Here is a 16,360-nt window from a genome sequence, read left to right as displayed (position 1 = left end):
CCCCACTTCTGCCAGTCTACCACTGACCTCTTATTTTGAATGAAGTCAGTTAGAAGATTTGTGACTTTATTCATTGGTACAATGGTTGTCATTACTTTGAACTTAAACCGGTAAACAGAAATGACAGTAAACAAAATGTTCACAGTTTTTTTACTTCATTTTCGTACGTGACACACCATCTGGTTCGTATATTGTTAGTCTAAGCTGACCTGAGCGGGCTGGGCTCGCACGTGTAGGGCGACTCGCTGATGTGCATGGCGGTGCCGTTGTCGCCGCTCATGTCACTGCTGCCGTTGTGGATTATACCTGGGGGGGAACGAGATAAGGTTACTTTTGCATTGTCTGATACTTAAATGTATTCTTAGACTGTCATACTTAATTTAAAAAAAAAACAATATTTACAATTATTTATTATGACTATGAATCAAACTGGCCGTGAGTATTTAAACCTTTTTTCATTAGTTTGAAAAGAAGGTGTGGATCTGTAGATAGTTACATGAGCTTTCAGTAAAGTTTGAATAGTTTTACTCATACAGAGATCATTCGGCGTAGTGCAATAATCCTATCATACGCTACTGGCATGTCGGGCACGTTTGTTTGGGAGTCGTGTACAGCTATGGACGCACCACACTCGTCCGAATGAAATTAAACTTTTTAACCTCCCGGTCCAGTTATAAAACTTATAAAGGTATAGTGTAGTTCGAGCCGAGACTGCCATGCCCAATATTCAACTTGTAGCGAGCTCACATCGACATTGAGATAATAGTAAATTTACTTGTGGAATGCAATTTAATTTCATCCCATATTACTTTTGAACTCAGCCTCATTTCATAGGCATTTTCGTGATTATTTGAAATTCTGTTAAGTAATCACAAGTTGCCTTATAAAACGCCAAACGTATTCACACAAGTGAGATAGCACAAAACATCCCTCAACACCTCAACTGTTTTATAAATATTTCCGTATATTTATAGACGCATCCATCCGCACCCGAGTTTTCCTTTCAATTTCGTACTCAAAATAGATATTGAACGGCAAAGGGTGCTCTAAAGGTCATTCATAAAGTGTACGAGTTGCACGAGCGTCTATTTCCAGCCAACATTCACGTGGATCCAGAATATAACCAACTGAATAGTTCATGAGATTCCAATTAACACTTCGCAACTCTGGTTATTAAAATGAATCGTATATTTACTTTACACGCGACATTTTCAGAGAGTGATTAAAAGGTTTTAATTGGGTTTTTCGGGATTTACGAAAATAACCTATTTGTATTTGCTATGTTACGAAATAATAAATAATATTTAATTACTGTGATCGGTCGCAAGTCGCATACATAAATGTCGTTGCACTTCTCAACACTGTTATATTTGTCTCATCATTTTGGTAACATCCAAGTAATATCCCTGCTCCTGGAGTTACCAGAACCAGAACCAATCACACACTAAGGACAGCAGCATATACTTTCCCTGGATTGGGCGTAGAGTACTTTTGCTAATTAGGAGGCCTAGCACGGGGCGCAATACGGGCACGCCAAGACGGGACTAAAGTTTTCCGTCGCGCTCAGTTACATCGCGCGGCTTCGAGAGCGAGTGCAATGGAAACTACGGGCAATCCAAGGAAAGTATCCGCTGTCCCTGGTGTGTGTTTCAGGTGTCTGGATCTGCTTTGCCTATGGATCTGTGGTGTGCTCACCATTTTGCGGCTTGGCCGGCGGGATGTGGTTGGTGATCACATAGTCGTCGGCGGCGCCCTCTAGCTTGCCGCTCTGCAGCGCAGCCGTGTAGCACAGCCGGCAGTGCTCCAACCTGGGGAAGACACAATATACCATGAGTCAACCTGGGGAAGACACAATATAACATGAGTTATCTAGAAGATGTAGCTAGTGATAAAGCAGAGCCGGCAGTGCTCTAACCTGGGGAAGATATACAGTAATATACCATGAGTTGTCTGGAAGATGATGCTAGTGATTAAGACCCATATTATGACTTGGGTTTTCGGGGAGTTTTTGGTGGTCCAGTAGTGACACTGACATTTCTCCAAAAGGGAACTCTCCAAAAGGAAACAAACACACTTTAACCTAAAGAGACTGAATTAACCGAGATCATGGACTATTCGATAGAAATCATTAAAAAGATAAATTTCAATACACGTGCATATAACCAAAACAATACAACTGTTGGCAAATACAATAAAGCATTTCTCGCATTTCACGTTCAAAAACCAACCGCTGAAGCCCGCCTACACCCTATCAGCGGCCGCCAATCACAATCAACTCATACTTCAACTGCAAATAGGAAATCGATTACAAAGTTTCGTTACGAAGCTACGAAGCCATACGCTGTGCAAACAAATTTAAACTCTAACAACAGAGAGTAACGAACTTGCACGGAAAGTTTCTAGCCTCTTTTTCCATCGCCACATACCTAAGACGTATGTCTGGAGCGGCTCGCGGAAACTTCTTGACTTTATCTGATCAAGTTTCCGAACGCATTCGCCACGAGAGTGCCCTCTACTATCGACACTAGTTCATTGCAATGCAACTTATATTGGCAATAAATTGAAAAAGTATTAGGTGAAGAAAATTATCAATATCACATTAATATGATTAACGTGTAAACTATGCCGACATTTAAATTGGAATAATTTCATTAAATTCGACGCTACGGCGCTAAAAGTTTCCGTTACTTCCTCTTGGAGCAATGCCAGCGGACACGATAAGGTCGTCGCGGCAAAGTCAACCCATTAACCCTTAATCTGTTACACTAAAGATGTACTCAATGAAGTGAATAAAGTCACGTAAGCCGGAAGTACCAGGTAATATACCATGACCGACCACGCTGCGCTGAGGTAGCGAGTTCTCGAGTGGATACCACGGAGAAGTAGCGTAACAATAGGCCCTACACTACAGCCATCTGCAATGATGACCTTAGTCAGATAGTAGTTGGACATGGTTGAGGACCGAGTGTTGTAGCGCTACTCGGAAGATGCCCATTTCCAGCAGAGGAGCGCAGCGAGTGCATGGATATTTTATTTAATGTGGCGCTGTAAGTACATGCACCTGGCTCTCTCGAATACGCTTATAACTTTGTGCGTATCCCCAAAGGTATAAACATGGGCCATTTCCCACCTGGCTGGTCCACTGCACTCAGCTGCGGTGCGCTCACCGTGTTATAGATGGTGCTACAGACACTCACCAGGCGGCGTGGTCACCGTGTTACAGATGGTTCTACAGACACTCACCAGGCGGCGTGGTCACCGTGTTACAGATGGTTCTACAGACACTCACCAGGCGGCGTGGTCACCGTGTTATAGATGGTTGTACAGACACTCACCAGGCGGCGTGGTCACCGTGTTACAGATGGTTCTACAGACACTCACCAGGCGGCGTGGTCACCGTGTTATAGATGGTTGTACAGACACTCACCAGGCGGCGTGGTCACCGTGTTACAGATGGTTCTACAGACACTCACCAGGCGGCGTGGTCACCGTGTTACAGATGGTTCTACAGACACTCACCAGGCGGCGTGGTCACCGTGTTATAGATGGTTGTACAGACACTCACCAGGCGGCGTGGTCACCGTGTTACAGATGGTTCTACAGACACTCACCAGGCGGCGTGGTCACCGTGTTATAGATGGTTGTACAGACACTCACCAGGCGGCGTGGTCACCGTGTTACAGATGGTTCTACAGACACTCACCAGGCGGCGTGGTCACCGTGTTACAGATGGTTCTACAGACACTCACCAGGCGGCGTGGTCACCGTGTTACAGATGGTTCTACAGACACTCACCAGGCGGCGTGGTCGGGCTGCAGCAGCCCGCCCAGCTGCGCGGGCAGCGCGGCCCGCGGCACGTGTGCGCTGAGCTGCGGCGCGCTGACCGTGTGCACGCGCTCGCGAAGCTTCTCGCGCACGAACAGACGCAGGATGCGGAACGGCGCCTTGAACCAGAGCGGCGCGGTCACTATGAGCACTTTCTTCAGCTTGGCCGGGTAGCCTCCCTGCAACAAGCGTAGGTTTTGGTTAAAAGAATGTTTTTTTTAGAATGCATTTACAGAAATACTGCTCACTACTATCCAGGCTAGTTGTAAGAAAGGGTAGATACTGGCTATCTATGGGGTCCGGTACGACGACTATTCAAAGTACAAGGTGCAAGGTAGTGAATTCACAGAAAAAAATATTCTACATTAATCGTTTAACCAACACAACTATCCAGCACCTAAGGCTGCCTAAGGTCATGAATCGTGATCCTTAAACAGCATTTGACCGTCGAAAGCGTCGTAAGCAAAGGTCACAGCAAAAGCGCAACACTTGAAAGGTTTCAGACGTCCCGCCGATAAAGCCATCCAGCCCTAAGTGGAGTTGTAACTCGCAACCCGACCACGCTACGACGGAAACAACACATTACACAACTACAAAACCATATAGCAAATACGGGGTGTATACTGTATAGCCAGTGACGTAATGCGTAACTAACCAGTGTTTACTGCCCAACAAGCGAGTCGCGATGCGCCCTCATTCAAACACTTTTCCACACTGTTGCACTTACGACAGATAATAAACAATTTATGTGTAATTGACCCGTTCCACTAAGAAACGTATACGCCGCCGCACGAACCAAACTCCATTCATGCGAGAATCGAGTCGATTCCGAAAATAAATCGAAGACTAGGTTTTTTAACTAATTCTGAAGCTAAATCCCCGTAGTGGAATAGCAGAGTTGGATAATAAATCCGCCTTACGGCCCGGATGGGAATGCCTTATAAATATTCAGGGGTCGGATGACCCGTCGCTGCTCAACGGTGAAATAAGCTCTTTCTGAGACCACGACAAGGGAAGCTTCCACCCGCAGTCACTGTCTTAAGCTTCAGTACAAAAGCTCAATTCCGGAGGTATGGAGATAATCCCCTGTGTGGAGCGATCGCCTCGATGGCTATCTCGAAACGTAATATAAATTTAAAACGGCAATTTCAAATAAACATTGAGGTTTGTATATTCATGAACATTGACAGAAACTGACTGTGTGTAATCTTATATTCAAAAATTTTAGATTTTAAATCAATGTTATGTTTTATAGACATTAAACAATTATTTATGTAGAGATTCATCTCAATCCTTCAGATTATCTCCGTACCCAAACGTTATTTCATCTCCAGATACCTCGATCGATACCTACACCGCCACCGTCCTCAGCTCTATCAGCGATCGCAATTAGAACATAATGCACACAATTAACCCGCAAATTCAATACGTGGTCTACAACACAACGTGGGATTTCCATGCTTGAGTGTGTATTGTTAGTCAAGACTAATCCAGCGAATTATTCCTAATCAATACGGATCGATAACTCCGAATCTTCTTAATACCCATTTATCATCTTCACTGTTTAATGTGTTCATGTAACAGTCGAGAAATTAAACTGTGAAAACCTTGACCTTGCGTTTTACGTCAGTCTCTTGCCATATTCCTTTATTGTTCTGTCAAGACACAAGAATCTTGTCGTAAAAGTCGCTAGAAGGTCGTGTCTATCGATGTGCCTACGTACTACAACTAAATATCTTTTTATAAGCTAGGGGTGAGTTGGCCCGGGGCAGATGCGTCGCTAGCGGGGCCAGGTGGGCAGCGGGCGGTTACTACGTCATTCGCATGCGGGCTGAATGCGCCATAATTTCCGCCACGTCTACTCACGGCACATAAAACTAACAAACCAGCCAATTTTTCCACGAATGTATGTCTCATAAATATAACTAGACAGTACATTTATATTAGCATTGTGAGAAGTTGCTGTCCAATAAATAATAATGATGAATTTCAACCGTATTTTGTTACGTGATTTTGTAAGGCTGTTTCTAGACCTAGTTATTACAGATTTTGTCAAGTACCTACAGATTAACTTGTGACATTTTATTACTAAGTCGCAATTGGTGCTAAACCAATTAACAGCCCATATTATTAGATCCGCCCACACTTATTTTCTATTTCAAAGGAATTCGATATTTATTTCCTACAGAGTTTAAGCAGTAGGAACGGACCGCGTGGGCTATATTGTTCTATAAACTTGAGAAAACAGTCAGCTACGAGCTATAGAAACCCACACAATATGTGAACATAATCGTAATATATGGTCCTTATGACTCAACATCACCTCTTACGTCCCATCCAAATAAGCGGACATGAGACTGCCTTACAAAACATATCGTCCTGTCGTTTTATCACATTTTTATTAGGTGCTATTGCATTATACCTTCTAACACAAGAAATTGTTGTTGCTACTTTAGTCACTTTAGTCTACCTAATGATTCATAATATCTAATTAAACCTTTACAACGGGTCGTGAATCCTGAATTAAAAACTGAAAAGGTTAGAGGTCGTGATGCTACCGCCATCAATTATCCTAAAAGGCAAAACAAAGCCCTGGCTTCTTCACAAGACGATAAATTAATCCGTATTGTGTCCCCGTGCGGTGATAAATATAATTAGCTAATTATTTCACAAGAACATTGGAACTCTTTATTTATGATGTAAGTTTAGTTGAAAAAGAAAGTTTGCAAACGTTTGAGAATCGTGTTGAAAAGTTTGGCTTGGCTTATGTTCGTGGGAGATCTGGATAACATCCCGAAGGTGAATTTAGGGTGAACCGGCCGTAGTCGGAAGGAAGAACTAGGGGTGTGAGGTCATTGCCCTCCGAGGGCCTCCCTCCCATTCATACAGATATTATACGCGATCGCGCGTTTTCTCTCCAAAACCTTGTAGACTTCTGTAATAAGCTCTAAATAATTCAAGATTTGTACGACGAAGTACGGGGGGAAGACACAGCTGTGCACTTCTGATCCCCGAAGGTGAAGTTACAAAGGTGAATGTATATTTATATATGAGTACATAATATATAAATAAATTATCTCGTTCCTTTACGGCTAACGCGCATTACAGGGAAATGAAAATATTCGCTAGATTCAATAAGTGTTCTTGACAAATCTGAATTGCTTTACGATAGGGGAGAGACGGAACGAGCATTCGTACACTCAACCAGCCATTCATCGAATCAGAAGGGTTACTCTATACGACGAAAAATGAACGAGCTTAATTTTCGTGCAACCGGCACATTTAATTTAACAAGATAGAGTTGAGATCACGCAGCAGCGCTCTGAAACTAAGATTTTCGTCATATAAAGTGACCCCCCCAGATCGAAAGTTGATTTAACTAACGAACGTATCTACAGAATATATCTTCGGAATTTAAAATGTCCGTGCAAAATGTAAATTAATAGAATGCATTAAACTTGATAAAGGTGTGACAGGGGTTGGTTGGAATTGGTTCAATGAGGACAGAGTTTATTCAATACATCAAGTTACTTTAGGGAAAACATGAATAATAAAGGAACGATCGACCAGATAAAAAAAATAAAAGGACCGAGAATTTTTTGCAAAGCATAACATGATGGTTATGTTCACCGTTTACAGAACGTCTATTATTGTATAATTGAAAAGCAGAAATACACTTTTACCGATGGCATGGCAATAGGTATTAGGTTTGATTTACATTTACAGGATTGGGGAGGACATTTAATTTAGAATTTGTATATGGTTATATTCTAAGGCGCTTAATGTTGCAGACAGCGTCATTATGGTAGTCTTTATTCGTTTAGCAGGGTGCTATTATGTCACTGGAACTTTTCCATTGCTCGCGAAAGTATGTTTTACAACTAAAATAATTGACCTTTTTTCGACAGCACGGATCACCGTCGCAGTTTAACGCCTCATCTGTGACACCATGAAATTCCCAATTCTCGATCGGCCAGTGTTGATAATGCGTCAGTGAAGACATCGACCCTCGTGGCAGGTGCGTTGAACGCGGCGGCGTCACGCCGGCTCGTCTAGACGATATTGTTGACGCGAGAAGGGAGGCTCAGGCTCCGGCACATCTGCCGCTCAGACAATGCACGGAGCTGTGAGAAAGGTTTGGCTTTCTACCAGAGATGGGTATATGGATGCTTATTACATTACCGTCATATGCTCACGACTGTAATCCCCAAGGGGAAGTCAGTAGAGACTCGCAACCCGCAAGCGAACCACCCGCTTTTTGCTGTATGTATATTTGTACTGGAGAGATAGGTTGCGAGCCGTATTGCCATATAGATTTGTACTCAAATTTTTGTATGAAAAGAACAATTACCGTACATTTTTATCACCACCTGACCAACAAGTAACACTAGCATAAAAAAGCTCCAACATAAAATAGTTGCCTGACATGAAATTATAGCTTAATCTAACTACAAAGTAGCTGTTTTTTGTATTGTTTCTGTTTTTTTGGTGCAAATAAAGAGGATTGTATTGTATTGTAAGTTAGCAACACTGCCACCACGTTACCGAGGTCAAAAATTCAACCTCCAATTTCCCAGTTGATGAAGAAGCGTGAAGAATTTCCATGCCAACTGAAGCCGTGGGCTCGCCTCGGCTTAGCGGCTGACGGGAAACGAGAGTCGGGATCAGGGAAAGCGCAGCCGTGAATAGTTCGAGCCACAAACACAATGCATGCGGAATAAAACTTCTATTTCGGTGTGATTGTTACAGGTGAAGGGTTAATAGAGTTGGTTACTTTTTGCATAAATTTTTTTCCTGGCTTATCAAATTTATAGTATTATCGATATAGGCATCCATGTTGTTGGATTACGAAATACGATGCAACTATTAAATTTTCGAGTTAGGTATATGCCGTAGGAAAATACAATTAAATTAATTGAGTAACGAAAAGTACAAACTTTATACAAAACAAAGGTATTTGCTAGTTTTCCAAGTGCAAAGTTGCTCACGGACAAAGCTAATATACTTGATACCAACCCAACCAGAGAATAGCGGGTCAGAAGACCAAATAGTTCTGGGAATTAGAGAATTCATAACAACATAGAGTACAGTACAGAGGAACTCGGTATGTTGTAGTTGCGGAAATTGTATTTTGCGCTTCCGATGTAAGCGGAAACACCCGACTGGAGGGTTAACTCTATACTGTGACGAGAACGAACGAACGAGAGCTGTGCAATCGGCACTTTTAATACAACGAAGTAGAGTGAACCCCCTGATGCGAAGCACTCTGTAAACGTACCAAACATTCGAATGCACCGTTTGTGGAGTTCCAAGATTCACTTCAGCTGAATATTCAAGATTATGTTGTGGCTGTATCAATGCTTAGACATTCAATGAATATTCATACATTAGTTTTGTTGGATTGTTATTAAAATGTACAGAACCCCTAGCTGTTGAACCTGAGCACAAGTGCGAGCCCTTCAGTTTACTTTCTGAGAACACCGAGTGGCTCTTTCTTTCTACGAGGGCTTACACAATTACTGGAACAGTATAATTATGTATGGCTGGAATATAAAGGTTCTATGTCGTCGAGCACCTACACACGTGATGAGAACCCTTACCAGCGGAGCTGCTATCGGTAGCAAATATTGGTAACCTCTAGTTAGTAGAGGTGTATATCAGATGAAAAAGGTGTTAATTCTTTATGCCTGGTCTGCACTATCAGGAAAAACTTTTTTTATGTATAGCCAAGGGTTGTTATGCTTTAAATCCTTTTCCCCATTCCAGTAAAGATCGCCAACTGGAATGGCTTACAGAATAACGTGAACGGCTCACGACTGGCGGAGACAACTTGTACAATGGCTTGTCGCTGGAGCCGGGAGTGGAGCTGAAGGGTTACTCTATACTGGCTGAAAAATTAACGAACTAGAGTTGTCGTGCAATCGGCACGTTTAATACCAGAATACTTTTGTCACGTATTAAATGCGCCCCGTGCTAGCCCTTCAGATAGAGTAGTGTAGAGTCTGTAGAGTGATCCCCCTGAGTCAACTATTGGCAAGTGGGTCACGGGTGGCGCGACCTCGTGTCGTCTCCGTGTCGACGTGACGCTGCCAGCGACACTCCAGCGCTGAGGATCTTCCCACTGTGTGTCGGTATACGAAACTATGATGTCAAATATCTATTGTGCAATGTAAACATGCCCTACATGCTGTAAAGAGGCTCTGAATGAGAACACAGGCCATTGCACTTGGATTCGTGGTAAAGGAACAGATTAGCGGCGTTCGATTCATTCGAATCCAATATAAAATTAAAAACGGATATTGCGGCGGCGGCGGGCCCGGCGACCAAACGATTTCCCGAAATCAATTTCCATTGTCTGGCTGAGCGCAGTAGCTACCGGCGGCACCCTTAGAGAATATTCAATACGGGACTTCTCGCAATCCAACTACATAGATACAATGTCGGATAAAACATGTCCCTAAATTTTACTGAAAGAAAATCAGCGTTTAACAACCAACGCTTCCCAGTAAACCGGTTAATTCATTATATTCAATGGTCAGCTTCAAAACCTTTTGTAAACTGGATAATGCAAATTCCCCTGCCCACTTTAACCGCGCAACCCTTCATTAGGTGCACATTAAGCGAGGGTCTTTTTAAATATAGAAAACAGGTACATACTACGTATTGAATGTCATGGACGCACAATGAGGACAAGTGTAGCGATACCGATACGTGAATACGTGATGTTATCAGAACGAGTGCCGAGTTGAGAGGGAAGCCATTATTTCCGCTCCGCAAAGGGTTGTACTTTATCTGCCTCCTTTCATTCAGTTGGTTCGCGCTCACAGCTGTGCGCTCGCGGAAACGACGAGTTTTCCGCACCGTATTCTTTCACTTCACTTTCTCAAATACCCTTGAAGGTGTCTTTACCGTTTATGCAACACGAAAAGCATCTATGTCTCAGACGCTCATGAAAAATTCACGCTGTACTTGGCACAGCATTCCTGTAAGCTGTCGTGTGTTTTCTTTTCGAAAATTCAATAAAGTAAAGGTCAGAGGTGAAACGTTTTGTTAACTGCCAGCCCGAGCCGTTGCGGGGTGAGCTCGTCCATCAGACGGCTGTCGAGGCGGAAACACCAACTCAGCCATTTATAACGTAGTTGCAGTTTTGACGCACTGCAAACTGTATGCAGTACGGCAGTCCGTAATTTTGACTAGACTCAGCCGTCCGAAAACTAGGCTATGGACATGCAAATGCTTTGAAACTATCGCGGATAGAATACTTTGTAGCGGCGCAAGTATATGGTGCCACTCTGGCCGCATAGTATTCACTTGGTTACATAGCGCCGTCCGCTTTGAGCCTTCACCCGCTCAAAGGAAAGCTATCCTGGGCCATTTGAGCGAGGGAAAACGCGCGTATTCACACGGGAAATGAGAAACTTCACTGCTGAAGCGAAATGAGCCGAGCGGGCCGAGGCGCCGCTCATCACCTAATTAATAAAATATGAGGCCACCAGCCAGCTCAATGTAAAGGATATCACGGGGTTTAATTAACCACGCGGCTATTAGGACGAGGTATTGATTTATGGTGTGAAAGCTTGCGCCGGCCGGTGACACCGCAGGTTAACGTTGATGAAAAAGCTCCGAGCTTCTCTCTAAGAGCTGGCTCAGAGCCAGATCTAAATAACACTGATCCGTTCTTGAAGGGAAAAGTGGGACTGGTCGCGGCGACAAAACACACTTTTTATAATGGCCCGACTCTCCATAAGAGTAGGCGGCGAAATATAGAGCAAATTGCGAAACGGTTTAAACTTTAAAGAGGTTAAATAATTAGCTGTCGGAAACAGAATAGTTCCTCTCACATCAAAAACGGAGCAAAGAGAATGGCTATTCAATTACAGTACAAGGGGATTCGTTGAGCAAATATTAAATAATCCTCCATTTTCGGCTTTGTACGGAGAAATTTATGTTTGCAAACGTAGTCGCAATCAGATTTTATTACATATTGAAGTTTGAAGGGTAGGGTAACCTGATAGCAATGGGACCTGCATGAATATGTCTAAATATAATATTGTTACACGAGTTTCCTCTTAGAAAATCATGGATATTCACAAATGAATGTTTTAATGAAATTCTAGGAAGCCTAAATGTAGGATGTTGGAGACCTGAGCGCTGATACCAAGAACATTCAATTCGTAAAACAGTATCATCTCGCAACTCATTATGTCTCAAATAATAAGAAGGAGACGTTACGACTTGCGACCCAGTTAAGAGACTTGAGCCAGCGCGACTCGGCTGCCAAAAATGTATGCTGACCACGCACTTACACGCTCCACAGAGTCCAGCGAAGAGAGCCAACTAACAACAGACGAACACAGATCATACCGATGTGTACACAGAGCACTAACACTAGCTCAGCTCCCACGTGCCCAATCAAACTTTGACCTTCTCCATAAATGTCAGCTTGGCTCCTTTCCACAGAAAACAGTCGAAAGCTCGAAGTTATTGGATTAACATGGTCTCGGTTCCATTTCACCCATTTCACCTTTCAAACAGAAATGGGTCACGGGTATTTTTAAGATATGAAATATGATGAAAAGAAGTTTTTTGAATGAAAGGTTTTCTATAGGCTGAGGCAAGCTCTTGCCTGTGGTTCCACCTGTCCGGAGCGGGCGCCATGTTGTAAATGATGTAACCGGCCTCGTTACATGCAGGGGAAGCACGCAAATACGCATCCACCTGTACACATTTACTTGGTCATAAAAGTAAATAACGCGAACGCGGGGAAACTAAGCGATTGCGTAAAGGATTACTTACACATTTTTTAATTTAAGAACTTTTTATTTACGGAACTCGTTTTAAAAAAGGGAACTTTTTACTGTTTCCGTGTCCTACTTGGCGACAATGGAGCTTTTTAATTACTGCAATGGCTTTTATTAATATATGGCCGGTGCTACGGCAGGCATTGCGACTAGCAATTTTATGGTGCCTGCAATCTTCAGCGGGCTGCAACCATTAAAAGCGAATCACAGCCGTTATTAAATGGCGGTCGACAAATGACAACACACAATGCAGCCAATGCCTATATCATGCCCCTGTTGCTCTAGATTAGTCTTTGTGTCGTGGTGGATAGGAGCGAGTGGAGCCGACAGAGAGCTATTAGATATTCCGTGGCGTATAGGTGGATGTGCGTCGGGTCGCATGTCCCCGTTGCATAAATTAATCCTTATCATATCGTGGCGGAGTGCGACACATGTGCGGCCATCACGCTCATGTGACGGGCTGCTACAGTCCCTCAAGTTTTGACTCATAAAATGTCACTAAAAAGATAGCTCCAAAACGCTGAATAGCTGGTAAAATTTCGCACCCGCGCCGAGATAATAGACGCATTTTTCCTGAAATAAAAATGACATATTATGTATCTAGCCTATCTGAAACCTAGTTAAACATTGTGGGAGATATGGCGTTTCGACTTTCTCCGTGTTCGGCATCATAAGGGTCACAGTGACAGTTAAATAAAGTCCATTTTTCTCTCCACCTTTAATTTGCAAGGTGCGGGTGCCTATATAAATAGAGTGAGTCGCCCGCGCGCCTCAGTTGTAATATCACCATGCAGAAATGACTAGGTTTCAGATAGGCTAGATACATAATATGTCATTTTTATTTCAGGAAAAATGCGTCTATTATGTAGTCTGAGCCTATCTGAAACCTAGTTAAACATTGTGAGATGTGTTTATTATCGCATGGTGGAGAGAAAACCAACTGTGACCCATAGCTTATAGCTGATGAGTATATCAGTAGAGAAATATTTGAATCTATAAATTTATAATGCATAGATTTCTAGGTAATAGATATACTAAAAAGAAAGGTATAAGTATACATAAGACTTAAGTACTTCCTTATTATTCCTGACTTGTCAGAAAGTTATGGAAGGTATGTACCTATACATATAGGTAGGTATTTATACATATGGATACATACAGTGCCTCTTCGAAAGCAATACTTATAAGTAATTATTGATCAAAATCTTGTTATTGTCAAGGCAATATTTTTAACATACACTAGCCGAATGGATGGAACCAGTGAAATACTTTGCAACAATATTTAAAAGCTGTAAAGTGTAGAATATCGATCCAGGCCGCTGGGGCTCAGGTCAGCACATGCTGACTAGGGTATGTAATTCTGGACTGACCTCAGAAATGCAGCAGCCGACCCTGGAGCCTCGAGGACCAGCTCAGTCAGCCCCGTACGACGACACGGCCTGCAACACCTGGCGTGGCATCTAGTCCTTGGAACGAGGAGTGGTGCTTGAAGGGAAGATAATTTTACTAAATATCTCAGCCTCATCAGCTACTGGAAAAGATTAGATGAAGGCTGTGACACTGGCGGATAACTAAGTATTCAGTTTTTCAAAACATGATGCAGGTCACTATATTCATATTCTAGATTGACAAGTAACACACAGTCTAATTTTGTATTCTAACTAACTCGGCGGTTAACGAGTTCCTGTGCAGTCCTACTAGGAAGGAAAGTTATTTTATAAGCCTTTGCACCGATTTTGTGGGCTACTATCATTCTGTATCATCATGTGTGAATATTATGAGCTCTGGCAGCATTCCTTGGTAGATGACATCAATTAATAAAGATTGATTAACACAACAATAACAATTATAATAGTTGATAAATGAAACCCGGCTAACATGTCTTAACTGGGTAAGTAAATGATCAGTCATGCCACCAGGATAAGTAAAATGTTCAGTACTTCATATGAAAAACATTAACAAGGTCACCTTTAGGTAGGTTCGTCAACACTAAGGGCACGTCTCGGCCAAAACCTTAAGGCTTCGCCTTGTTGCAACTTGAAAGGTACTTAGGTAGGTACCTACTTACATTGTTGTAGGTTCGATTTTGAAACCATTAAGTCGACCTAGATAAAACAAAATAAAATAGCTCGATTAAATAAAGATGGTACGTAAAGATGTTAGTTGTACCTGATCAGACCTGATGCAACGACAGCCAACATAGACTCTCTAATCTGTGGAAGCAACAATCATGGTGGCGGGAACATGGACAGTTGGACGAGCCACCTCGAGCCTGACTTATCAATCAGAACTGACAGTTCGCCAACAGCAGATAGCTTGCGGCTATCTATAGGTAAACTTAGGTAGTTAGCTATACCCAAGAAAAAGTCCTTGGACATCGATATGACAGTGGAACGGCGAATAACTGTGACACTCTTTAAAACAAAAAGGCTTGTTGTTGTTGTCCAGCTAAGGAAGGTTACCTACTTCAGCGACCGTATTGCATTCTGAAAGAACTGCGAAGAGTTAAAATTATGACTAATAATTATTACTTATTTAGAAAGTTTTCCGCAAACTCTAATAAATCAAGCAGCTACCACGTCACCGCTGCCCGGTTCTAACTCTGTACTAGCTTAGTAGATATATATACCAGTTCTAGCCTTCAGCTAGAGGCCAGAGAGCTCCTAAATGAGATGCGAGTACGAGCATGACACAAGTAATTTTTTACTTGGTAAGTAACTAGTTACGTAACTAACTGAAAGATCCATAAAACAGATTACTCAAAATGGAATTGTGAAAACGGCACGTCTGCATCTTAACCAGTCAGTCTAAGTAGTTTCAGCAGATACAGTGTTTAAAAATAGTTATGAAACGTTTGCGCCAGAATCGAATTAAAAATACATTTTCATTAGAGAAGCCGTTTAGGCATGAATAGGTACTTTCACCCTTTGAATTGTGCTCCAAATGATGACCTTCGAAATTCATAGAAATTTAATGACGACTGCCATTGTTTATTATCTAGCCCAGTAAATTGAGTTGGGCTACGGCTACACGTGATGTGATACACAGTACACAGTAGGTATATGCATGTTCCCAGAATAGTGGAAGTTATAATTTTACCAAAAGGTAGTCGTCTCGTGCAAGAGCACCGTTACTCGATTTATTCGATACACAACTAGTAGACAGCTGCTGCGTAGGAGGTTCACGCATTTTTCAACAAAGAGCTCGGACACACACTCACAATCCACTGGGACATAAGGAAGACAGCTTATATGGTGTCACTCAGAAACCGCGATGACACTCTGATCATGATCACCCGACAGTAGGATCATAATAAATTCGGTAACTTGTGAAGCGGTATGGTATAGCAACAGCGACTTTCACGAAATCAGGAATTAGCTCAGTGCTTTCAGGTTGAACACTCGCCCGAGGGATACATGCACTTTGCAAACAGCCGAGAAAAGAAAAGACTCAAAGCTGGAATCTGCCGATGTGTCATGACACTTAAGATAGTGTCTGGGGAGTCACTTTATATGACGAAAAACGAACTTTCAGTGCACTGCGACGCGAGCCGCTCTATCTGTTTGTATGTATTAAACGTGCCGATTGCACGACAGCTCTCGTTCGTTCGTTTCTCATCAGTATAGAGTAACGCTCCTGTACTTACCGTGCGTCATCATTCCCATGAGCAGTGCAATGATCTTTAGGCAGTTTAGAACAAAAGCTGCATTAGACAGTTTCTTCAGCAGAGACAT

At 42.6% G+C, this 16,360-nt stretch overlaps 1 protein-coding gene across 4 annotated transcripts in view; it reads right to left on the bottom strand.

The window, feature by feature from the left end:
• The window catches only part of LOC105387564 (tyrosine-protein phosphatase non-receptor type 9), a 70,061-nt gene that overhangs the window by 11,295 nt on the left and 42,406 nt on the right, over positions 1-16,360 (bottom strand). For all 4 annotated transcript variants that reach the window (XM_048628715.1, XM_048628717.1, XM_048628716.1 and 1 more), the window contains exons 5-7: positions 3,796-4,004; positions 1,696-1,808; positions 210-306 (exon numbers count right to left, since the gene is read on the bottom strand). In XM_048628715.1, the coding sequence (XP_048484672.1) occupies positions 210-306; positions 1,696-1,808; positions 3,796-4,004 (419 nt within the window). The remainder of the gene's footprint in view (positions 1-209; positions 307-1,695; positions 1,809-3,795; positions 4,005-16,360) is intronic.

The sequence above is a fragment of the Plutella xylostella genome, chromosome 21 (assembly GCF_932276165.1).
Source record: "Plutella xylostella chromosome 21, ilPluXylo3.1, whole genome shotgun sequence".
NCBI classification, from domain to species: Eukaryota; Metazoa; Arthropoda; class Insecta; order Lepidoptera; family Plutellidae; genus Plutella; species Plutella xylostella.
Note: the sequence above shows the minus strand (reverse complement) of the source record. Positions and strands in the feature narration are given on the sequence as shown.